At 39.1% G+C, this 22,028-nt stretch overlaps 6 protein-coding genes across 9 annotated transcripts; 2 read left to right on the forward strand and 4 right to left on the reverse strand.

Moving 5' to 3' along the window:
- Positions 1-485: 485 nt before the first annotated feature.
- Positions 486-2,320, forward strand: LOC112184283 (cytochrome b5). Its single transcript, XM_024322553.2, has 4 exons — positions 486-596; positions 849-937; positions 1,707-1,773; positions 1,854-2,320. The coding sequence occupies exons 2-4, from the start codon at positions 851-853 to the stop codon at positions 2,102-2,104; spliced, it is 405 nt and encodes a 134-aa protein (XP_024178321.1). The 5' UTR covers positions 486-596; positions 849-850; the 3' UTR covers positions 2,105-2,320.
- Positions 2,321-2,753: 433 nt separating this feature from the next.
- On the reverse strand, positions 2,754-6,667 carry LOC112184272 (rab GTPase-activating protein 22). Of its 3 annotated transcripts, XM_024322548.2 has the most exons (6): positions 6,285-6,667; positions 5,993-6,154; positions 5,252-5,387; positions 5,107-5,156; positions 4,429-4,482; positions 2,754-4,298 (listed from the first exon to the last, which is right to left on the reverse strand). In XM_024322548.2, exons 1-6 carry the CDS (start codon positions 6,425-6,427, stop codon positions 3,071-3,073), a joined length of 1,773 nt encoding a protein of 590 aa, XP_024178316.1. In that variant the 5' UTR covers positions 6,428-6,667; the 3' UTR covers positions 2,754-3,070. The 3 variants fall into 3 exon arrangements, with proteins under 3 accessions (XP_024178316.1, XP_024178312.1, XP_024178310.1); XM_024322544.2 differs by lacking the exon at positions 5,993-6,154 and having other exon boundaries at positions 6,285-6,666; XM_024322542.2 differs by having other exon boundaries at positions 5,993-6,427.
- A 2,610-nt stretch (positions 6,668-9,277) lies between these two features.
- Positions 9,278-11,787, reverse strand: LOC121050044. Of its 2 annotated transcripts, XM_040508620.1 has the most exons (3): positions 11,183-11,787; positions 10,862-11,018; positions 9,278-10,689 (listed from the first exon to the last, which is right to left on the reverse strand). In XM_040508620.1, exon 3 carries the CDS (start codon positions 10,458-10,460, stop codon positions 9,348-9,350), a length of 1,113 nt encoding a protein of 370 aa, XP_040364554.1. In that variant the 5' UTR covers positions 10,461-10,689; positions 10,862-11,018; positions 11,183-11,787; the 3' UTR covers positions 9,278-9,347. The 2 variants fall into 2 exon arrangements, with proteins under 2 accessions (XP_040364554.1, XP_040364536.1); XM_040508602.1 differs by having other exon boundaries at positions 9,278-11,018.
- Positions 11,788-12,764: 977 nt separating this feature from the next.
- On the reverse strand, positions 12,765-14,777 carry LOC112184291 (probable 6-phosphogluconolactonase 4, chloroplastic). The gene is made up of 3 exons (XM_024322557.2): positions 14,265-14,777; positions 14,043-14,178; positions 12,765-13,463 (listed from the first exon to the last, which is right to left on the reverse strand). Exons 1-3 carry the CDS (start codon positions 14,618-14,620, stop codon positions 12,999-13,001), a joined length of 957 nt encoding a protein of 318 aa, XP_024178325.1. The 5' UTR covers positions 14,621-14,777; the 3' UTR covers positions 12,765-12,998.
- Positions 14,778-18,501: 3,724 nt separating this feature from the next.
- On the forward strand, positions 18,502-20,022 carry LOC112184319 (ubiquitin-60S ribosomal protein L40). Its single transcript, XM_024322583.2, has 5 exons — positions 18,502-18,670; positions 18,774-18,860; positions 19,173-19,275; positions 19,605-19,671; positions 19,790-20,022. Exons 1-5 carry the CDS (start codon positions 18,568-18,570, stop codon positions 19,814-19,816), a joined length of 387 nt encoding a protein of 128 aa, XP_024178351.1. The 5' UTR covers positions 18,502-18,567; the 3' UTR covers positions 19,817-20,022.
- A 128-nt stretch (positions 20,023-20,150) lies between these two features.
- LOC112184297 (pyridoxal reductase, chloroplastic) lies at positions 20,151-22,017 on the reverse strand. Its single transcript, XM_024322564.2, has 7 exons — positions 21,596-22,017; positions 21,435-21,522; positions 21,235-21,358; positions 21,051-21,152; positions 20,817-20,968; positions 20,631-20,724; positions 20,151-20,536 (listed from the first exon to the last, which is right to left on the reverse strand). Exons 1-7 carry the CDS (start codon positions 21,936-21,938, stop codon positions 20,351-20,353), a joined length of 1,089 nt encoding a protein of 362 aa, XP_024178332.1. The 5' UTR covers positions 21,939-22,017; the 3' UTR covers positions 20,151-20,350.
- Positions 22,018-22,028: the final 11 nt, after the last annotated feature.

A 22,028-nucleotide genomic window follows, 5' to 3' on the forward strand; every position in this document is an offset into this window, starting at 1 on the left:
CATTCCCATTATTTTCGATTCTTGTATATTCCAAATTTTATTTGGGACGTCCTCTTAAGCGATATTTCTCATTAATTATTAATGTAATTTACTTTTAAAAAAAATATATATATACAAAATATTTCGAGAATTTTCAAATCAATTGCAATTCAGACTTTCCATCCGGCGGAATATTGGCCATCAGGAAAATTATAGATACTTAAAAACTTGTGGACGTTTTAGAGAAAATATTATTTGATGTTTCATTATTTTGTTTCGATGTAAAAAATGTCAACATTTATTTCAGAATTTTCTTGCCATTGGCAAATCCAATTTGAACTTTGTCACACCAATAAGACATATATACCCTCTAAGGATTAAACCTTTTGATTTATGCAGACAAATAATAATCAGTTAATTACCTGTAATTGAAGGGCAATTTGACAAATGTCAAGAATTTGTACTCTTGTAAACATATATATATATATATATATATATATATATATATATATATATAGTCCACTAATGAGCATCAGCTGACTTCCCCAGACTGAGTTACAACAAAGACAAGAGAAACCACATTTCCAATCTCACAAAGCCTCTTTCTCTTTCTCTTGGTAAGCCAAAGTCTTCATCTTTTTGTTGGGTCTTAATTCAGATTCTCTCTTTTTTGATCCCTTTGAATTCCTTATCTCATGTTAATTTGATATTTTGTGGTTAAACCTTTGTGGGTTTTGATTATTATGTTTCAATTTTGATTTTTTTGATTGGTGGTAGCTGTGTTTGTGGGTTTTACTAATAAAGTTCAAGGCTTTGGTGCATGAAATTTATGGGTTTTTGATGTATGGTGTTTTTCTGTTTGGTTGCAGTAATGGCTTCAGATCCGAAGGTTCACGTGTTTGAAGAGGTGGCCAAGCACAACCAGACCAAAGATTGCTGGCTTGTTATTTCTGGGAAGGTTAGATCTTTCTGGATTAGTTCTAATATATTTAGTTTCTGGTTGATTTAGAAATTGACTTGTGTTTCTGTAATGCATGCCCCGTTTTCTTTGTAGAATTGTTAAGAATGAACCAAGGAATTGAAATTTTGCTAGTCTGACTGTTTTTGAAGGTTGTATCTGTCTCACCGTTGAGTAGTTACATTTAGTTTGATTTGATTAGTCCTCTCAGAGATTAAAGATATGGAAGGACCCTCAATACAGAAATCGGCTATTTTGTTTCTGAAATGCATACCAGTGATACCACAAACAATTGTAAAGAATCAACCAAGTAGTTGTAATTGTGCTAAGCTATGTTTTAATGGTCTTTTCTATCTCAACTTAGAAGTAACGACTTTTTAGCTGATGATTTGGTGGAGTTGGATCTTAGACATGAACTTGCCGACTACACTAAACTTTGATTAATAGGAAGAGTTTGGTCTTTTGTCTTAATTAACTTAAAAGTAACTACTTTTTTAGCTGATGCATTAAATTTTGATTAATTGGAAGTGGTTGGTTCTTTTGTCTTATCTATCTCAACCATATTTATACCAAGCTTTGATTAATAGGAAGGGGTTGGTTCTTGACTTTGAAATATAAATATGGTTAGCTTTCTTCTTCTTTTTTGATAAGAAAAGTAAAATTACAAGCTAGAACCTCTATTACTACCCGACCGAATTTGGTCAAAAAGGACTGCGTAATATAAATATGGTTATCTGTGGTGCTTAAGAGTTTGAATTGTTGATTTTAGGTGTACGATGTAACCCCTTTCATGGATGATCATCCCGGAGGAGATGAAGTTCTGCTATCTGCAACAGGTAAAGTATTCTGTTACCTATATGCTTTTCAGCAACCTTCAAGCCTGGATAGCTTATGATATTAATGTTGCTTCGTGTAGGGAAAGACGCAACAAATGATTTTGAAGATGTTGGTCATAGTGATGCTGCCAGAGAAATGATGGACAAGTACTACATTGGAGAGATTGATCCATCAACTGTCCCATTAAAACGGACTTACATTCCGCCACCGCAGACTCAGTACAATCCGGATAAGACATCGGAGTTTGTGATCAAGATTTTACAGTTCCTGGTGCCCTTGTTAATCTTGGGTTTAGCCTTTGCTGTCCGTCATTTTACCAAGAAAGAGTAGTCATGCTATTTTATTTTAATTTCCCCATTGTAAGGGTTCTTTTTTCCTTAGTTGAGCAGTTGAAATGGCAATTGCTTGTTTCTGGTATGTTGTTGGTTCACATTGTTGTTTATGCGAGTCATTTGCCTTCTAGTGTCAATTTGGTTAAGGTCACTGTAGAATGGTTAATCTTAATGGATGATCACGAACTTATAATGAGCATATTTACTTTATCTACTCCTGGACATCTTTATTTACCTTCAGTTTGCTTCACTTCGGTTATGCAGTGAATTTTGATAATTCTGTAAATCTACATGGTTTTAGTAAAAGAGAAGGCATAATAAATGGGAATGTGCAGAGAATTGGGTGTCAAAGCCTGTGGTTTTCCCTCAGCGGAGAATGGCATGGTCCCTCAGTGGAGCGTGGCATGATTCACTTTAGTCCTGGCAGAGTTTTCTAGCCTTTGCTTTTCACACTTCAGATGTGGAGGCACTTTGTGTGATCCTAGTAAATTCTGTTACTATGCACACAGTAGCAACCTCAGCCTCTCGAGTTAGAGACCAACCAATTGCTCAACGTGTCTTGTGAGTATGAGACTTTGAGCTCATGGGCAAAAGAAAAAGATAATAATTTGGGAACACATGAGATGCTTGATGTATTCCTCATCCGGTATTGAAGTAATAGTACATTAGTGGTAAAAACCAATACAGGCGTTTTATCTGCAACCTGTAATGTCTAGGAACTCAAGTATAAAAGTACGAGGATTAAAATACAGATAAATCTAAATAATTAATCTTTTGAATGTTTGCCCACCTCCACTTCAAGTATGCTCGTAGTCAGAAGATGCAAAATTGAGTAGCACAACTCTGACTCGATTAAGCTTGTGGGTGCTTGCGTAAAAGAAAAAGAAAGAAGAAGAGAAGAGAGGAGTTCAAAGTACAGATTGAACCCAATTTCAAAACGGAACCCTAACAAAGAAGTATAAACTTAGCTAAGGGATGGTGCAGAGATGGATGTCTCTATCTTGTCATGAAGGTTTACCACCAAGTCATGTGCATCATCCAGAAGCTTCCATATATCAAGTTGCCCAGACATGCTATTGCACTCCCTAATGATCTCATCCATGCTGCTATACTTCTCTATTATCAGCTTCCTTTTCTGCAATACTGAAGCTGCGATTGCATAAAGTAATAAATCTTCTGTTGGTGGGGCTCGTTGCCTGATTCTGCTCCATGCAGATTTTCCAATCCCAGCCCTAACGGCTGCTTGATCTGCCCACATTACCTCCCACAGGCATATTGTCTGGTCAAATGTCAACTCCCTCCTAAATAGCACGACCACCATCCTATAAACAAAGAAGCAATCCTCAGCCTGGAGCTTCTCCAAGTGCCTGTAAAGATGGGAGTCCTTGCATCTGATAATCTTAGAAACAATATGCAACTGCCTTCGGATCCCTAGCTCGTCGAGCCTAAAATTATGTCGAGCCTTCTTCATGAAACCCACAAAACACCAGAAAGCCTCATGATCCTCTGTCATTACAGCTGCTATAGGAGAAAGTAGATCACTCATACCCTGGCAGTAACCAATTTCGGGGTCATACAGTGCATATGCTTCAAGAATAGCAACCAGTCGAGCAGCATGGAAAACTCTACAAGGCTCCAGGTGATCGTAATCCTTCAACCCAACAGCCTCCGCAGACCGTCGTGCCCTATCCTCTGATACTTCAGCTTGAGTTGGGGAGTAAGGGATCCAATCTGCATTAGTTCGTACTGCATCAAGGCGTATGATCCGCTTCCATGTGCTAAAATCCTCACTGGTTAGCGTTGATTGGACTTCTGTCCTCAAGGGAGATACATCATCCTTGGTAGTCATGTCAGAATCATTCTTTTCCTTTTCTTCACATGAGGGGCAAGCCTGAATCACCTCAGATTCTACAGAAGAGTCTGAGTCAGATGAGTCAGAGTTAAGTGCTTTGGAATCAGCATTTGTGTTTCGTCTTGAAGTATCATCTCCATCCAACAATATAGTGGAAGGGTCATCTGAGTATTCAGAATCTGCGATTCTGTCTTCACTAGAAAGGGACTCCCTGGCACTAACCACATCCTCAGAGCAAGGAGAATCTGTCTCAGGACAACTGTCCCCGTTCAACTTAGAGCTCCCATTGATGCACTTTATGACCCGACGGCACTGTCTGCGCAGTTTCTCATATTCCTTTCTGCAACCAGATACCACAAAGTTAGAAGAGTGGAGTAGAAGCAAAAAATTGCATGAACTGGCAAAAATGTGCATTCAATTTGTGCAATAGTGATAGGGAAGAAACTCTTAAATGAATTTGGGACTAGTACCTTTTCTGAGATCTTACTATATCCCTTTCTTCTTTCGAACTGTTTAAATCATAGCTGTTGACAGAAAGATAACCAATGAGCATGAGTATGGTTTTGCAACCTTCCCAAATACAACATAGCTATATAATTTGTAACATGACACAGCAGCAGAGGAAGCATAATGATGGCCATATAATAATTGTAATATTAGACATGCAATTTTGGCCAAATTCTACTAGCAAACTTTGAACTCATGCCAACACTTACGAAGGAATCTCATAAGCTTTTCATATGCCAAAAAAACTAAAAACAAGTGTTGCTTGAAGTTTCACATCAATTAACCTACAAAGTTTATGTTCACGGAAGTCCCACACCACAGGCCTAACTTAAGCTCTCATGACCCAAAACAGACCCATCTACAACCACAAGCAGACCTGAACATGAGCTTAGAAGTATCTATCAACCTGAACATGAGCTTAGAATTATAAATCTATCAATCGATCTGTGGGATTAGGATCTTTGAGCCTCTTCGGAGCAAAAAAAAAAAAAAAAATCTAGTCCTCTCATAAGCATGGTAAAGCATAGCACCTGATGGGGAAGCTAAGATATCAAACAACAAGGTCTACCTCAAAGATGCAAGCTAGTAGTATGTAGTAATACTGTAAGTTAAAATGACATGATAGATGTTGAGATGCTTACACTCCAAGGAGAAATGGCCAAACCTCCGCCCTAATACTTGGATCAACACCCTACAATAAACAATTGAAGATGAATAATGTCAACCATTGTACTGTCATAATTCTGTGAGCAACAAGCATATAGGAAGACTGTGATGGTAACTCACCCCACTACGGACTTTTTTCACCAATTTGACTCCACCGTCGCGAAGTCTTCCATCTGGTGTAAAAAAATGTCTCCATTGCTGAAGTGAAAGGGCGTGCTTTCTTTTCCGGCGAGACCATGGTGACTTAAGACGAACCCTGAAAACAAAATGCCACAATCAATACAGCAAATAATGAATAAGCCATCGCCCATAAAAAAAAAAACTAAAAACGCGCAGCCAACAATCACACAACCAAAAGTTCACTTCAAAACACAATGTGTCATTCATGAAAACCGTAGGCAAAGCATTTCACAGGTGCAAAACTATATGCGACCAACAAGCAGATCCCACACAACAATCAACTTATCAGTGTAACCTATTTTTTCTTCAAACACAGAACCCACACAGCAGGTTCATAAAACCGATCATACGGTTGCAGATTAACTCTAATTGACAAAATTAAACCACTGCATTGTCTCTATTTGGCAGCAGAAACAACACCAACTCATCACATTTATCTTTTCACCACACAAAGATCCAAACTTGGTTAGACATCCAACTAAAACAGCTGAGTGACAGACTGACAATGCAGCAGTGACAACCCAAGAGATCGGTGGACTCGAAAAACCCCAGTAAAAAAAACCCGAAATTGACACTAAAAACACGAACTTGAACTGACCCAAGATCCGGAGATCTGATGCAAATTTGAAACAAAGCTTTAAAGGGAGTTTAAAAAAAGAGAGAGAGATAAGAAAGACTCACCGATCGGAGGAGGAAGAACAATGAGCTGGTGAGGAAGAGGTTACGACTAACAGAACCGAACGCAACTGAACCCACGAATAGGACGACGACGACGACGACGAAGATGATGAAGAAGGAGATGAAGAATTCGAAGGCAACGAAGTCTGACTTCGTCTTAGAGCTCTCATAATCTCAAAACAAAAAATTTATTCTTTTTTCACAGATCAATAAAATTTGGGATTTTTCTCTGCTTCTTCTTCTTCTTCTAGGGTTTCTGAAAAGCTTTGAAATTTTTTTTTTTTTTTTTTTTTACCTAGAGGAAGTGCAGAACAAGGCCATGACGACAGCCAGCCCGGCCAAGACCGTCACGCCGACGGCCACGTGCGACGGAGCCGCCGACCATAACCCACCACCTCCGCCGGACCTGAAGACGTCTCCAGCGCCGGAGGGGAACATGGAGGTGAGACAATGACCGGAATGCCCTTCTGATCTGAAGCAGCGCCTTCTTCTTGTTGGTGTTGTTTTGAGGTGAGTGTTTGGTTTTTTACCCACCCAGAACCCAATTTTGGTGTGATGGGATGAATATGGGGATCAAAATATAGAGAGAAAAAGCCAAGAGCTTTGGTTTGGGTTTTTTTTTGCTTTGTTTTACTATGCAACAAGTCTCTTTCTTTGTCTCTCTCTTTTGAGAGAGAGAGACTAGACTTATAGTCTAGAGTCTAGCAATAGTAGACCCATATTTTATATAAACAAAGAAAATAGAAGAGAGAGAGAGAGAGAGCGAAGGGTTAGGTCGTTAGGGGTAAAGAGTGTGAGGAGAAAGAATCTAATCTACCATACCCCTCATTTTCTTGCGTACTCTGCAGCTAATAGTCTCATACCCATTATAGGTCAAGCATTTTGCTATTTTTATTTGTTTCCATCATTCTAATTATAATACAAATCCCCTTGCCCCATTTGATTTGATTATTGTGCCTTGTGGCTAATCCACCCCAATCATGTGAGGTATTCAATTAGTCAATTGCAACGAGAGATTCAGGATGAAAAGAAGAATAATCTAATGTCTATGGTACCAAACAATTGTTATAAATTAGAACTTATTTAAAATATTATTATAAGATAAATATTTACTTTCCAATTCGTTTAATGGTGTTTCTGTTTAGAGAAATATTGAATCTTAGTTCTCATTTTCAAACCGATAAGAATTTAGTAGTTTGTAAATGTGAAGTATATACACTGCATTTTTGTATGCAAGTTTTTAATCCTAACATGATTTAAATTAGTTGGTAAGTTCGCCAAACGCATTTGTTCTCTCATTGAGTGCTTGCTTTCTAATATCGTCCTTCATTATTATACTAGTACCCCCTGCTTCAAGTTACCTAGAGGAACTAACCTATTGTTACTAATACAGCTAAAAGAAATAATTAACTAACCAACACACTGCGGACCTAACAATGTTTAGCCACCATTCATTGCATTTTGCAATCTCAGAATCACCTTTTGCTCAAGCTCTCTTCTTTTTATGAAAAAGGGTCGAGCCAGTCAAAACAAAGTGGATTTAGTCATGATTAGTTTGCTTAAATTAACCATAGAGAAAATGGTGGTGTGACACTTTACTTAGAAACCATGTTATACACATGGTACGTATATATATTTATCGAGTCGATCCCACTATATCTACTAATAGTCTGCAGTTTGAGAAATTTTTTTTACAGAAGCCACCACTGCAGTCACAACAATAACGAGATATGTATATATCAATTTTCAAACTCTTCCAATTCGTGTGAAAGAGAGAGGTTTGATAGTAAGTTAAAGAAAAAATTGGTGTTTGCACCACTAACAGTAATGACGGTATTTTGTGAAATTTGACGAATTGTTCGCTAAACCTTTCACAACGAAGAAAAGATAGGGTCAACAAAATTGGGCGCAGTGTTATTGGACGTAGTAAACAAATGGAAAGAAAATTTCAATGAGGCCAAACACCAACCCCTATGATGTTGATTAAGGACTGTTTAAGCATCACAGACCTATTCATAATTGGCATGATTTTACCTTTTTTTATTCTAATGGTACCTTAAACATCACATTCAATTGGGATATTTATAGAGTTTTTCGTTCTTATTTTAGGTATAAATTTCTTGTTGAACAGAACTGTAGTGGAATTTATCATAACACTAAACAGTAGTCAAAGCAAGTTTATATGCAAAATCGTTATTGCATTCATTGTTAACCAAAAGTGGAGAGAGCCTAGAGACAGAAAGCAAATCAAGCACTAATTGACCGGATGTGTTTCTTTTATGTTCTTTCAGAAAAGAGAAAGCAAAGATTGAGAAGAAAAGGAAAGAAAATGGAGAATGGAGAATACTTTTATCGAGCATAGCAATGAAAAAAAAGAAAAGAAGAGAAGGAATACAATCTTCTTTCTTCTTATGTATTCGATCCTATAAAAGTAATAACTAACTAGCATCTCCTTAATTAGCCATTTTCCAAAAAAGATACGACTCTTATTATATAACATACACCTAATTTCTCGATCTATCATCAAATTTGATGAAAAAATTGACATAAAACATGCTCGGAACATGGTAGAAGTTTTCGAGTAGTTACATCATAAGACATGCAAAATGATGAATGGCGAGCTTTAATCATACAATGGGCATGAATAAATCCAAGGTATGTTGCATGCCCTACACACTTTAAATTCTCTTCTTTTATCACCAACCAGAACTATTACAATCATGAAAGAGATTCTAGATCAGCATATGTAAGATTTCAGACCCAGATCGACTCCATGCATATATGGGGATTGCGGACAGTGACTACACAACTAGAACACGCCTCTGGGCAGACTCTGTCTCAATAACTCGACCTATTCAAACCTGCATGCTGATATGAGAATGCAGCAGTTCCCATCAATCTGTAACTTTTTAAAAAAGCCACCATCCTTAAAAAGTAGCTATTTTAGGCCTTCTAAGCAATTTTATTGAGGTATTGATGGAGATGTAATCCATAATGGTTACACCATCATTAGTTGTTCTCCCCACTGATGTCAAGATCATTATGAATTTAGTTGGTAATCGATATTACTTGGTTCCAATTAAAGTTAAAACCCTCTTCTCCGAAGGTTATTCAGTACTATTTTCGACCAAGCAAAGTTTACTTTAGGAAATTGATGAACTTTCAATCAGGGGCGTAGCCAGGAATGCCAGAAGGGTTAGGCTAATTTTATACATACAAAAATTTTGCGAAGAACTCTTCTTTTTTTTAAGGTTTGGAACCCAGTGGGAGGCTCATCCTCACGCCTTTATTATTCAAAACATACAATGGGGGGGACATAAAACCAAAACCCCGTAAATTAAAAATTACAAACATAAATCTATCTGAATCGTACCCTCCGAGGCCCACTAACTTCAAATTCAGTAATTACTGAATCATTATCAATACTATCGGCAAAGTCTTTTTCAATGTAGAGAACCATCAAATCATCAAGAAAGTCATCTTCCATCTTATTTCGAAGTCTGTTTTTTATGATGTTCATAGATGAAAATGCTCTCTCTGTTGTTGCTGTAGAAACTGGCAGAGTCAGAACAAGGCAAATCAACCTGTAAATCATTGGAAAGAATGCAGACTTTCTTGATTCAACTAACCTCCGACACAAATCAGACACAGAATTTGTGTTGGAAAATCTTGCATCCCTTTGAATATCTGTTAGAAAATACCCACACTCCATGTCTAGAGCATGCATATCAGATGATGTAAAATCTTGAGAATAAAACTTCAAAGCAAGATTGCAAACATCTTCAGATTTGAATGAAACAAAATTATCACGAGAATCAAATGTAGCACTAAGAACAAGAAGCTCCAACGAATTATCTTGAAATCTACTATCCAACTCTGCCAATTGAAAATCTATTACAGCATTAAGTATATTGACCCGATAATAATGCTCATTTGTAATATTTTGTTCAGAAGCCCTTATACCTTTCTTGTAAGGAGAAGACATATCCGGCATAATAATATCATACTCACAACAAAATGATGCAACCCTCATAACCAAATTATCCCAACCATCTTCTCTCATATCTTGGAGTTTTGATTTTGTTATTGAAAGAAAGTTTAGAGCATTCAAAATGTCTATGGCTTTTTTTTGCAATGACTGACAAAGAAAGTCAGTAATCTTCATGACATCATGCATCAAAAGCAAGCAAAACACAAAATCAAAACGCTCCATAGCCTTACCTACACTCTTTGCTTCTCCTTGTACTTTATTTGGTCCGTTTGCAACCAAGTGTACCAGAGTTGTTCGGGTGGCTCCAAATAATTTAATCAAACTTGATATAGATCGAAGATGTGAACCCCAACGAGTAGCCCCTGCTCGTTGCAAAGTGCAAGCCTGATTAGCCCCTGTTCCTGTACCAAGTGTACCAGCAGCCACTAACTCTGCAATTTCTTCTTCTCTGATATCGCTCAAGAGAACTAACATCAACATTTTGTTCTATCTCAATTCTTTCATCACGACACTCTTCTAGTGGACTAGGTGGAGCAGTGTTTATAGGAACATCATTCACATAATTCTCAGTCACATTTCTACTCCTACTCCCACTCCCAATTTCATTCCCAGTACCACTTGATGGAGTGTCACTTGTAAACCATGAAAGAATATTTTTGTAACGCTTGGGTTTTCGGCGATCCGTCATTTTTATTCAATACGGCAATACCTATAATATATATACATACATTTCAATATAACAATTAACACAATGAATTACCCATCAGCAATGACAATCAATTATCAAACATTCAACAACATAACAACCCATTCCCACTACAATTATCAACCACAACCCATCAGCAGACAGCAATGATAATCAATCAACAAAAATCCAATACCTGGGATTTGGAACTCTTAAAGGCTGGAAGGGGGAAGCAAATGGGGACAGTGCCACTGCACCACAGCCCACGGCACACGGGGGAGAACCGAAGAAGAGGACAGATGAGACGCCTGACGGCCTGAGAGTCGACCTACTCTGCTACTCACCTACATCATCTGGGAATATCCCACACAATCAATCATTCAATCAACCAAAAATCCAAAACATTCCCAATTCCCAAATCCCAATTATCAACCCATTACCCATCATCAACAACCCATGATACCCATCAGCAAATCAGCAATGATAAATTGATAATCAATCAACAAAAATCCAATACCTGACAGCCCACGGCTGACGGCCCACGGGGGAGAATCGGAGACTGGGAGAGGAGAGCTGAGACTCTGAGAGCCTGAGAGTCGACAGACGGAGTCGCACAGTCGGATTGAAGCCTTGAAGGACAGAAGGACTGAAGGAGTCGCACAGCGGCACAGGCGTGGAGCGGACGAGCGGTGGAGCCGTGGAGGTGGCCGTGGCTCGGCGGACTGCCGGAACTAGCAAATCGAACCTGGAGGCTGGAACTCTGGAACTCTGGAAGGGGGAAGCAAATGGGGGAGAAACCGGAGAAGGGGAAAAACTGAGAATCGACCAAGCAGAACTGCAGAAGTATATTTTTTTTTTTTTTTTTTGGGCTATACCCATACTTGATCGATTTTGGGCCAAATTTTCCCTTGGGCTGTAGCCCAAGTAGCCTTTGTCTTGGCTACGCCCCTGCTTTCAATGCATTATTATTGATATGATCCCACTGCATATACATTTGAACTTGGGGTTCATCTGGATGATGAATGAAGATGATGTGTTTTGTAGATCTAGATCGCAGCATCGAAAATAAAGACCGTAGTCCTTGGTTTAGAGTTTAGCTAGACACCATTAATTCTCAACCATGCGTGAAAATGTGGTTCGTTGGCTAGCTATTATACCATGAACGTGAGCAGAAGATCTACCACGTTCTTAGAAAAATAAACTTATCTTCTTCTATGGCCAAACATCCATTGCAAGAAAGAGAGGAGCAAGAAGATATTTTTGAGGACTTGAATGCAAGTTCAGAAACCAAAGTGAGCTTTATTTATACGGAAAAGAGAAAGAAACAAAAGGGTACACCCACATGTTACTCTTACGCCTCTCAGATGAACACTGTATAATGTACTCAACTAAACTAAACTTGTTAGAGCCAAGTGGATGGTGCTTCTTTCCACTCATGTGCTCAAGTCAGGCATTGGTTGTCTATACATGTGCTTCGAGAAATGGACAGTATCAATTCAAGGAGAATTAAGCTTACTCTTATACGTAACTGAAATCCAGTCCAGTACTAAGCATTGTATGATTGAAGAATGCCAGAACCAAATGATGAAAAACATGAATTGCATACATCTCATAGATGCTGAGAATCTCAAAACTTAATTCAAGATGAAAACTTTAAAACGCATTCACATTTCCCAGCCTTCAACGTAAGTTCAGAAACCAAAGAAGACATAAAGCTATAAAGATGACAGTAATTGAACCTGTACAAGAATGGTTCATGAAGCAAAGCAAGTGAACCTTAACCTGTGTGTCACAGAAACAAATCAATAAGAAAGAGGACATCTTCGCACATTTGTCCCTAAAAGCAAGAAACTTGGAAGAAACACGGGGCAAGCTACAAAGTTCTAATTGCAAGACTATGGAAACCAAAAGTGAATGAATGATGGATAGCTTCACTATTGCAGAAGACCAAGAAATCCAGCCAAAGCAGGAATTTTAAGTGTTTGCTTTCCAAATTAACATGAATATAGAATTGTAAGGGAGAGAAAAGCAGGGTATACTAAGTGTTTGCCTTCCAAAATTACATGAACATATAATTGATAGGGAGAGATAAAGGGAGATAGATGAGAACAAGGTTCTATTCACGACTGAATAATGGAACACACCATTTTATTTTAGTTCTTATTGCAACACCAGGAAAACCAAAAAGGGTCACCACTTCTTACTGTTACAGTAGCTAAGAAAAGCCAGCAGTGAATCACAGTGATTTCTGCTGCAAAGCACACATTACATGATCAACATTGTACTAATATATCAGATGCAACAACTCACAAGCCTATAGATAATTTTCCTTTCTACAGCTTCGAAGCAGCCTCCTTGTCTAAGAACCAAGTCAATTCATCTTCCGGTGCAACCAATTGAACAGGCAAAGTAGCAGAGTTCTCACTATTTCCAAGAGCCGTCTGCACAGCACCTGATTTACCAGCCCCATTGACAACCATTGCAATATATGCAGACGAGTTGATCACTGGAAATGTAAAAGTAATTCTCTCTGGCGGTGGTTTTGGTGAATCCTTAATAAAGGTGACCCATTTCTCCTTCTCATTGACAAGAGGATGACCAGGGAATAGAGAAGCAACATGCCCATCTGGACCCATTCCCAAAAGCATAAGATCAAACTTTGGAAACCCAGTAGCTTTTGAAGTGGCTAGCACACCCTGGGTAACCAAATGTTTGAGACAGGTCTCATAATCATCTGCTGCACCCTCAGCTGAAAGTGCATCATTAATGGCATAAACATTGCCTGCGGGAATCGGTACCTAAAACAATACCAACATTCAGTAAGCCTATAGTTGAATTCAGCAAGCACATGTTAAAACATATATACCACACGCAGACTTGAAATTTTACACAAAAGCACTTATAACTATCATTACACAAGTACATAAGCATAACCAACTTAACCAAAACGCTTTCACTCAAGTCCAGAAGCGAATGCCCTTAAGGGATAAACCACCAACTAATTACAGTTTCGACTGTGTGACACAATCACTAACACGACATCATCATCTTCTACTAAAACTCACTTACAATAACATCTCCCAAACATCCCACACTGTCTATTAGGTAAAGTAAGCTATTCTTTAACCGAAACACTGCATTGCTCTCTCGAATCTAATTTTCAGATTATCGGCTGAAAGTTTCAAACTTTCATATGTTTCTCTCATTGCTAAACACACCGCAGAAGCAATATTTACCTAATCACAGATCAATTTCTACAATTCACAAGCATAAACCAATCTGCCAAAAATTTCATCATTCTAGAAATCCCAAAAAACACAGTCTTGACTTAAATTTCAGAACAAAAGCACAGAACTTTAACGCATATATATATACACCTTAGAGAGGAACCCATCAAGAGCAAGCTTGTAGTTACTGTCCTCATGATCCTTTGGCACCACTCTCTCATCAACCCATAACACATGCCACTTGCCCCATTCCACAGAATCCAAATACGGCGCTTCACACAATTTCCTGCAAAATCCAAAACCCTGAAAAATCACAAAACGACGACGTTTAACTCTAGATATGGGGTCACATTTCTTTCTCTCTGTTCTTACCTGAGAGCCTTGATGAGCGAGCCACCGGACAAAACGACGGTGAAGGCGCCTCTCTCTTTGGAGAACTTATCCGATAGGTCGGCGGTGTACTTGGCCAGCTGCACCGCCAGCTGCTCCTCCGAGTCAAACACCTCCACCTTCTTCTTGTTCTGACCCGCCATCCCAGCCGTTGACGACGCCGACGGCGATGATGATCCCAATGCGGAAATCGGGGCCTTGAGATTCGCGCGGAGGGGTTTGATCGAGCGCTGTCGGAGTCTCGGCGACGCGAAGAGAGGGATCACCGGCGCGTGAGATGTACGCGTTGGGGGGAGGAAATAACGGAGAGACGATGAGAGTGAGAGAGTGGAGGCCATGCGCTTATATTCGCGGTTCGGAAAATGACCGACCGGACCCGAATTTCAAAGCCGTGACGGGTAGTTAAGTGACTTTAACTGAACTGAACTGCGCGGCAAATCCAAAGAAACGCGCGGTTGGGCTCACTAATGGGCCGAAGAGGCGTATTTTATGGTTCGCTCTGTGCTCAACGCACGGCTCCGAAGAAGTTTGTTACATAATTTCGTCAGTACAATCGTAAACAATATGTTTACTTAACAAGTTCGCAAGCATGGCTCCGAAGAAGTTTGTTATATAGTTCCGTCAGTAAAATCGTAAACAATATGTTTACTTAACAAGTTCGCAAGCACACTCAAAGAATTAGAATGAGAGTACGTGTTGGTGTCAAGAGTGGATAAGAAAAAGGGCGTGTGATGAGAATCCGTAGTCCTTTGGTTAAAGTATACCATTCTTTGTAATGGCACCTATGTTTTCCAACTGGATGGTACTTTAGTGGTCACATTAGCTTTAGTGCCTTTTAGTGCATCATGACAATTAGTAAGAAGCACCGATAGAATATATCCAGATTATAAATCACATGCAATTTTATTCCTATTTCAAATGAGTAGCGAACAATATGATAAAATGTCTTTTTTTTTTTTTTAGCTGTCTCTTAGTTCATGTGTTTCACACTTACACATGTCAAGTAAAATCGCACCACTAAAAACTTCAGTGATTTGGTAGTCTGGTCAGTCACTGAAATGAAATGTCAAAGATCTTTCTAAATGTATCCAGCAAATATCTAAATACACTAAGCGAATTTTTTTACACTCAGTAAATTTATAGAATTTTTAACTACACCCAGCAAGTTTTCCTATAATGCCATTTTCTAAACCCAGCAAAACCCATATACCTTGACGAAAAATACCAAACACCCGATAGACTCTCTGATACTAACAATCGGTCAATTAATGGATTGGAGAAAGGGATGCTTAAACTGTTGCAAGTCTCTTTGTAGATCTTCACAGTTCCCTGCCCCAACTCTCTCTTGACACAAATGACAGAGATGCTTTAGATCAACTGATGAAGTACACGACTTTTTCCTTAAATTAGGTTTGTTTTTTGTCTTGTGTGTTTTTTCTTCTTCTTTACCTGATCTAACAGAGTAAAGGCTCACGAATATAACATCAGAGAACAGTGTATGGTAGACTTTTCATTTGTGTTGTTCAGTTCTAATTCAGTAATGTATTATATATATGCTATTCAACATAATTCATCGGTGGTGGTTTGAGAGCAGAATGCAAATAATTATTATTGTCATCACGGGGTATTATTTCCTAATTAATGTTGCAAATGAATGTTGCGATAATTGATAAAAGCAAAAACATGCTTAAATTTGCGATAAACTTCAGATTATCTTGGAGAAAGAGGTTTGGAACCCAGCCTAGCTGGGAGGCTCAGCCCCACGCCTGATTTCATTTATTATATTAATAGTAGGATTTTGCAATGAGGGGGACATAAAATCTGAACCCCGTGCTACAGGAAAACACTTACAATAATCCGCGTAGAGAACATCCTGAATAATAGCAGGAGTCTCATCTAACCAAACATCATCAATAGCAAACAAACTAGCAAGGTGTGCAAGTCTATCAGTAACACCATTTGCTTCACGGTAAATATGAAGAATTCTAACTGACTGAAAAACATTAAAATAATCTTTACAATCATCTAAAATCCGACTTACCTCAAAGAAATCCTGCTTCGAACTATTGAGCGCAGCAATCAGAATGGCAGAGTCGCTTTCAATGTCAATTTCAGACCAACCTTGGTGAATACCAAGTAGAAGACCCGCTCTACATGCCTTAGCTTATTTAGGACTGAGTGAGCATGTAGAAAAGGTCTAGCCAGAGCAGCAATTCCCATACCAGCGTCGTTCCTAACCACTACACCAATGCCTCTACAACCATTATCCACTCTAAAAGCCCCATCCACATTGATTTTCATCCTACCACTAGGTGGGCATTGCCATTTGGTTAAAGGCCTCTTCTTTTTCTTCACAGCTTTAGGATGATATTTCTGGTAATCATTCAAGAAATGAACAGCCCAATTAATTAGAAACATAGGTTGGAACGTAGCATCATTCCAAACCATTTTATTTCTTTCCCTCCATATTGCCCACAAGCCCACAAAGAAGAAGTTTCTATGATCATTGGTCAACTCATCTAGCATGTCCAACGTCCACTCTGTAATGCATGTGGCTGGGTGCTTCAAGGCATTCAACTTCAAGGGCCCATATAACCAAAAACAAAGTAAAGCAGGGCAATTTTTAAAAAGATGGATACCTATTTCAATGTTCCCCATGTAGAACATGCAACGTAAATCATGGATATGGATCTTAGCTAGAGCACTCTTAGTTGGCAAAATCTCTTTAAGTAGCCTCCACATAAAAACTCTCACCTTTGGAGGCACATTAGCTCCCCATATCATTTGCCAATACCGCCGCCAAGCTCCAGCCTCCACGGCCACAGAATAAGTAGCCTTTTCCAAAGCAGTTTGTGCCTTGTTAAACACATAGTAGCCACTTTTAACATTGTAAATACCTCTACTGTCAAAACGCCAAATTAATCTGTCTTCCCCCTGAGACTTAATAGAATAGAAGCAATATTCTCAACCTCCCCATTTGTGAAAAGTTCATCCAACAAGTCTAGTAACCATTCTCCATTCTCCCTATCTATGAGGTCTGCCACCATAAAGTCCTCCGTCCCTTCCATTATGGGAGAAAAAGGTTTGAAAGAAAGTGGTAACGCTATCCAGGGATCCTTCAAAACTGAAATACCACTTCCATCACCCACCTGAAATCATAGTCCTTTCTTCAACACTTCCCTCCCCGATATGATGCTTCTCCAGGTGTAGGAGTCACCCCCCTTGACTTAAGCCTCCATAAAAGAGCAATTAGGAAAATATTTTTCTTTAAGAAGTCTAGTAATAATAGAGTTTAGATTTTGAATCAACCGCCAACCTTGTTTGGCCAAGAGTGCCAAATTAAAATGATACATGTTCCGAAAACCCAAGCCTCCTTCATTTTTAGGGCAACAAAGCTTCTCCCAAGAAACTCAATGGATCTTTCTCTCCGTATCATCCCCTCCCCCCCCCCCCCTACCAAAATTGAGCCATCAGTCTATGCATCTCATTACATATATGTTTTGGTAGCTCGAAACAACTTATCACATAAGAAGGAATTGTCTGCGCGATAGTCTTGATAAGGATTTCCTTTCCGGCAACACTAAGAGTCTTCTCCCTCCACCCTTGAGTCCGAGTCCGAATCTTCTCATTAAGAAAACCAAAAGCCTCTTCTTTCGAGTAACTGAGTTTTGTCGGTAACCCAAGATACTTGTCATGTTTTTCAACCCTCATAACACCCAATGATGCAGAGATCTCATCCTGTATAGTCATATCAACATTCTTACTGAAAGAAATACAACTCTTTTGGTAATTTACCTGTTGTCCAGAAGCGTACTTATAGTCCTGCAGAAGATTCCTCAATGTAGCACAATCACCGCTTTCTGCTTTGAAAAAAATGAAGGATTCGCAGAAAGAAGTTTGATATTCTTTGTCAGATTGTATAAATTTTGCTGGGTTTAATTAAAGAAAAGGGTATTATAGGAAAATGTTGTAAAAAATTTGCTAGGTGTATTTAGATATTTGCTAGGTACATTTAGAAACACCATATTGTCAATTGGGCTAGAATTCCGATTTCTTCCAATATAAACCAAAAAACAAAAACACGAACGCGGGCCAAATTGGGGATACTCATGTTTGGGCTAGCTATGGGCCTCACACTATACATATAAAAAAAGCCCATCTTCCATTCCGATAAGCGAAACCCTAATCCGTCACAGTATATAAACAACAAACTCCGAAACCCCAGAGCAGAGAGACTTTAGCCGCAGAGAGAGAGAGAGAGGGAGAGATACAGAGCCAGAGAAAGATGCAGATCTTTGTGAAAACCCTAACTGGGAAGACCATCACCCTTGAGGTCGAGTCCAGCGACACCATCGACAACGTCAAGGCCAAGATCCAGGACAAGGAAGGTAAGCCACCGGCCGTAATCTCACTCTCTGAACTTTGAAATTACTTGCTCGCCGGAGTTTTGCTGTAATTCTAGGGCTTAGTTGAGTCTTTTGGTTTGTTTAGGTATCCCGCCGGACCAGCAGAGGCTCATTTTCGCCGGAAAGCAGCTCGAGGATGGCCGTACTCTTGCCGATTACAACATTCAGAAAGGTCAGTCTTCGTTCATCTTTTGCTTTGTGCTTTGAATGCTTTGAATTTGTTCATAGAGTATTGGATTTGATATTGAAATGTTTAGTTTCGTGATTGTTGAACTGTAAATTGGATTAGGTTAGGGTGAGCATCGAATGCAAATGATTTGAACTCTTTATGAAATCGATGAATTAACCAAGGATTTGAATTGAGAACAGTCTAGAAATTCTAAAGTCGGAGCGTGAAGGAAGATTGTTTGTTGCAATAAGTTGTTTAGTGGTGATGCTATGTAGTGTTGTTGGTTTATGGAATTGGTGCTTTTGTTTGTCGCAGAATCAACTCTGCATTTGGTTCTGAGGCTCCGTGGTGGTATTATTGAGCCTTCTCTCATGGCATTGGCTAGGAAGTACAACCAAGAGAAGATGATCTGCCGCAAGTGAGTTTCCATTTTTCGATGAAAGTTTTAACTTGTTCCCATATTGTATGGCTATTCACAATGGTGCTCAAATTCCTGGAAAGAAACTTTGATTGTGCGTTTTTAATGTGTTTGAGATCAAAGACTGCCTTTGAATGGTTATACTTGTGACTTTCCTTTTGGAACTGAAAATGTGATTATTTCTGTTGATTTATAGTTTTGAGATTTTTTCAACGGTACACTTGTGTGTTTGGACCCATTGAATCTTGACTTAAAATGCTATCCTTGATTCACATTGCGTCATCATGTAATGCACTCTGGGTTACTCATAAGTCTCTGTGTATGAACAGGTGCTACGCACGCCTTCACCCCCGTGCTGTCAACTGCAGGAAGAAGAAGTGTGGACACAGCAACCAGGTATATATCCCATATAGATTGTTGCCTTGTTTGATCTATTTACCTCCTCAGTATCTTTGTTTTTGTTTTTTTGGTGCCGTTCATCTCTTAATTTGGTCATATTTCTGTTTGAATGCAGCTGAGGCCAAAGAAGAAGATCAAGTAGACATTGAATTGCTTCAGTGGAATGCAGCTTATGGAAGAACTGGAAACATTATGTTTGCTGTTAGAATCTTTAGTAACATCAATATGTTTGAACTTAAATCCTTTTGGATTACTAGTTTCTTATGTTTGCTTTATCTCTTGATGACGTCTGAACCTTATTTTGTGTAATGGCAAACTTTCAATTTTGACATGGCCTATGTTTCTTTAGTTTTTGTTTGGTTATGTGGTGTTTTAGCAATGATCTCTAGCTCTTAAACCTAGAGGAAAGTGCCATAGAACTGGATACCAATTTTTGTGAACAGAATGTTCAATTGAAAGATCTAGAGAAGCTGGAATATCATTACATCAAACACTTGTACTAATTGAGATCTTATAGAACAAATGAAATTCTCAAACCACCAAGTAAGGAAGTATGATTGTAAGTGTCTTTCTCGTGTTTGCCAACAAATAGCAGAAGCGCTTCCCGTTTCTGTCCGAAATTCACCTGTTCAGGGATGTATTCAGTGATGAGTACCATTAGAAACATCAAAGTTATTCACCTTGTTTGGAAAATGTTTTGGATCATCTTTTGGGGTGATTCGCGTGCTGCATATTCTAACTGAAGCAGCTCCTGTGAACTGAGGCGCCAACCTAGAGCACCCAAATTTTCTTCTACTTGTTTCACCGTCTTGACTCCTGGTATGGGTATGGTTCCCTTTGAAATGCACCAATTTATGGCAACCTACAAACCGAAAAATCAACCCGGTGTTGGGCTTCTTAGTTATGCAACGTCTATCTGTGAACATGTTGGCAATGGGTATAAGATGTGGAATTACTTGTGGTATAGTTTTGTTCCGTTTCTGCGCAATTTCTTTAAGTGATTTCAACAAAGGCTCCAGTCCTGGAAGAATTTGCTTGAACAGGAAACCCCTGCAGAATTAAAGCTACCCTGTAAACAAACTAAGCTAACAATGTAGCAAATTTACGGAACTGACAGAAGGGTAGATGGAGAAACCATGCACCTAGGGCCGCTTGGAAGATTCGAGGGTGTATATTTCCCGGTAAGCATTCCAAGTCCTAAAGGACTATAAGCAATCAGGCGAATACCCAGAGAGTCGCATATATTCTTGATCTCCAACTGATCTTCTCCAACGCTTAACAAAGAAAATTGCACCTAGAATCGTTCTAATATCATCAACAGTTTCAGTGCACAGCAATGTGCAATAGGATTTGCACTAAAGCACTAGCTATTATACCTGAGCTGAGCACAAGGGGACTCCTCTGGCTTTGAGGTACTCATAAATCTTTAGGAGCTGCTTAGGTCCATAGTTGCTGACCCCAACAGCTTGAACTAAACCCTGAATGGTACTCATCTCTATCAGCAAAACCAATCTCTAGTTATTATAAAAGATTGGTTTAGAATGAAGCCACAAGGCTTACCTTATCATACATTGCAACTAAACCATCCCAAAGAGCTCGTTCCTGCAAAGGAGCATAATTTGCAGTCGACCAATGTAACTGTCCTATTCCGATTTGTTCAATCTGCATCCGATCTAGCGAGGCACTGCACAATCCACACTTGTTTTTCTTATTTTGTTTCGTATAGAACACAATCAAATCACAATGAGAAGAGTATATACTTGCAAGCATTCACAAATTGGCCTGGTGTTAGGCGCCAAGGGTATGCTGCAAACTTGGTAGCAATCACAATGTCCTTCCGCTTTTGCCCTGATCACGAATCAAATCTATGAGACATTTTATGATACACCATCTATACGTTAGATAAAAAACAATAGCAGACCTTGAAATTCTCTAATGAACTTTCCAAGCAGCTTTTCACTCTTGCCATTCAACCTTCCGGTTCCATAAGAATCTGCCGTGTCAAAAAGGTTGATGCCATTATCGACAGCAAGATTGAAAACCTGTTGAAGCTCACTGTCCATTGATTCTTGGTAGCCCCAGAGAAGCTGGTTGCCCCAAGCCCAAGTTCCAAACCCCATTGGAGACACACTGAGAGGGCCCACCTTGAGCTTTTGCCATGGCCAGAAGGGAGGTAGCTTGAGGGGCTTGAAGGGTAGAGAAGGAAGGGAAGTGTCAGTTGAACAGGTGAAATAGGATGTAGCTTTTAAGGTTAAGCAACCCATCAGATTTGTGGTATTTGATGCTTGTAAGAGTTGGAAAGTTTGGGAAGGAGTGTGTCTAATGATTATGTATGTGACTATGTGGTCAGAAAT

Source organism: Rosa chinensis, chromosome 1, assembly GCF_002994745.2.
Source record: "Rosa chinensis cultivar Old Blush chromosome 1, RchiOBHm-V2, whole genome shotgun sequence".
NCBI classification, from domain to species: domain Eukaryota; kingdom Viridiplantae; phylum Streptophyta; class Magnoliopsida; order Rosales; family Rosaceae; genus Rosa; species Rosa chinensis.

What these genes read in the sequence shown, in the direction of transcription:
- LOC112184283 (XM_024322553.2), top strand. Translation starts at nt 851, where the DNA reads ATGGCTTCAGATCCGAAGGTTCACGTGTTTGAAGAGGTGGCCAAGCAC. An exon ending in GGCTTGTTATTTCTGGGAAG is followed by an intron (nt 938 to 1,706) that starts GTTAGATCTTTC and finishes TGTTGATTTTAG; the next exon opens with GTGTACGATGTAACCCCTTT. An exon ending in AGTTCTGCTATCTGCAACAG is followed by an intron (nt 1,774 to 1,853) that starts GTAAAGTATTCT and finishes TGCTTCGTGTAG; the next exon opens with GGAAAGACGCAACAAATGAT.
- LOC112184272 (XM_024322548.2), bottom strand. Translation starts at nt 6,427, where the DNA reads ATGTTCCCCTCCGGCGCTGGAGACGTCTTCAGGTCCGGCGGAGGTGGT. An exon ending in TGGCCATTTCTCCTTGGAGT is followed by an intron (nt 4,483 to 5,106) that starts GTAAGCATCTCA and finishes TTCTGTCAACAG; the next exon opens with CTATGATTTAAACAGTTCGA. An exon ending in ATAGTAAGATCTCAGAAAAG is followed by an intron (nt 4,299 to 4,428) that starts GTACTAGTCCCA and finishes ATCTGGTTGCAG; the next exon opens with AAAGGAATATGAGAAACTGC.
- LOC121050044 (XM_040508620.1), bottom strand. Translation starts at nt 10,460, where the DNA reads ATGTTGATGTTAGTTCTCTTGAGCGATATCAGAGAAGAAGAAATTGCA.
- LOC112184291 (XM_024322557.2), bottom strand. Translation starts at nt 14,620, where the DNA reads ATGGCCTCCACTCTCTCACTCTCATCGTCTCTCCGTTATTTCCTCCCC. An exon ending in TCGCTCATCAAGGCTCTCAG is followed by an intron (nt 14,179 to 14,264) that starts GTAAGAACAGAG and finishes TGGATTTTGCAG; the next exon opens with GAAATTGTGTGAAGCGCCGT. An exon ending in TTGATGGGTTCCTCTCTAAG is followed by an intron (nt 13,464 to 14,042) that starts GTGTATATATAT and finishes GTATTGTTTTAG; the next exon opens with GTACCGATTCCCGCAGGCAA.
- LOC112184319 (XM_024322583.2), top strand. Translation starts at nt 18,568, where the DNA reads ATGCAGATCTTTGTGAAAACCCTAACTGGGAAGACCATCACCCTTGAG. An exon ending in CAAGATCCAGGACAAGGAAG is followed by an intron (nt 18,671 to 18,773) that starts GTAAGCCACCGG and finishes TGGTTTGTTTAG; the next exon opens with GTATCCCGCCGGACCAGCAG. An exon ending in AGTGTGGACACAGCAACCAG is followed by an intron (nt 19,672 to 19,789) that starts GTATATATCCCA and finishes GTTTGAATGCAG; the next exon opens with CTGAGGCCAAAGAAGAAGAT.
- LOC112184297 (XM_024322564.2), bottom strand. Translation starts at nt 21,938, where the DNA reads ATGGGTTGCTTAACCTTAAAAGCTACATCCTATTTCACCTGTTCAACT. An exon ending in TAGTTGCAATGTATGATAAG is followed by an intron (nt 21,153 to 21,234) that starts GTAAGCCTTGTG and finishes AGTACCATTCAG; the next exon opens with GGTTTAGTTCAAGCTGTTGG. An exon ending in AATCTTCCAAGCGGCCCTAG is followed by an intron (nt 20,725 to 20,816) that starts GTGCATGGTTTC and finishes TTAATTCTGCAG; the next exon opens with GGGTTTCCTGTTCAAGCAAA.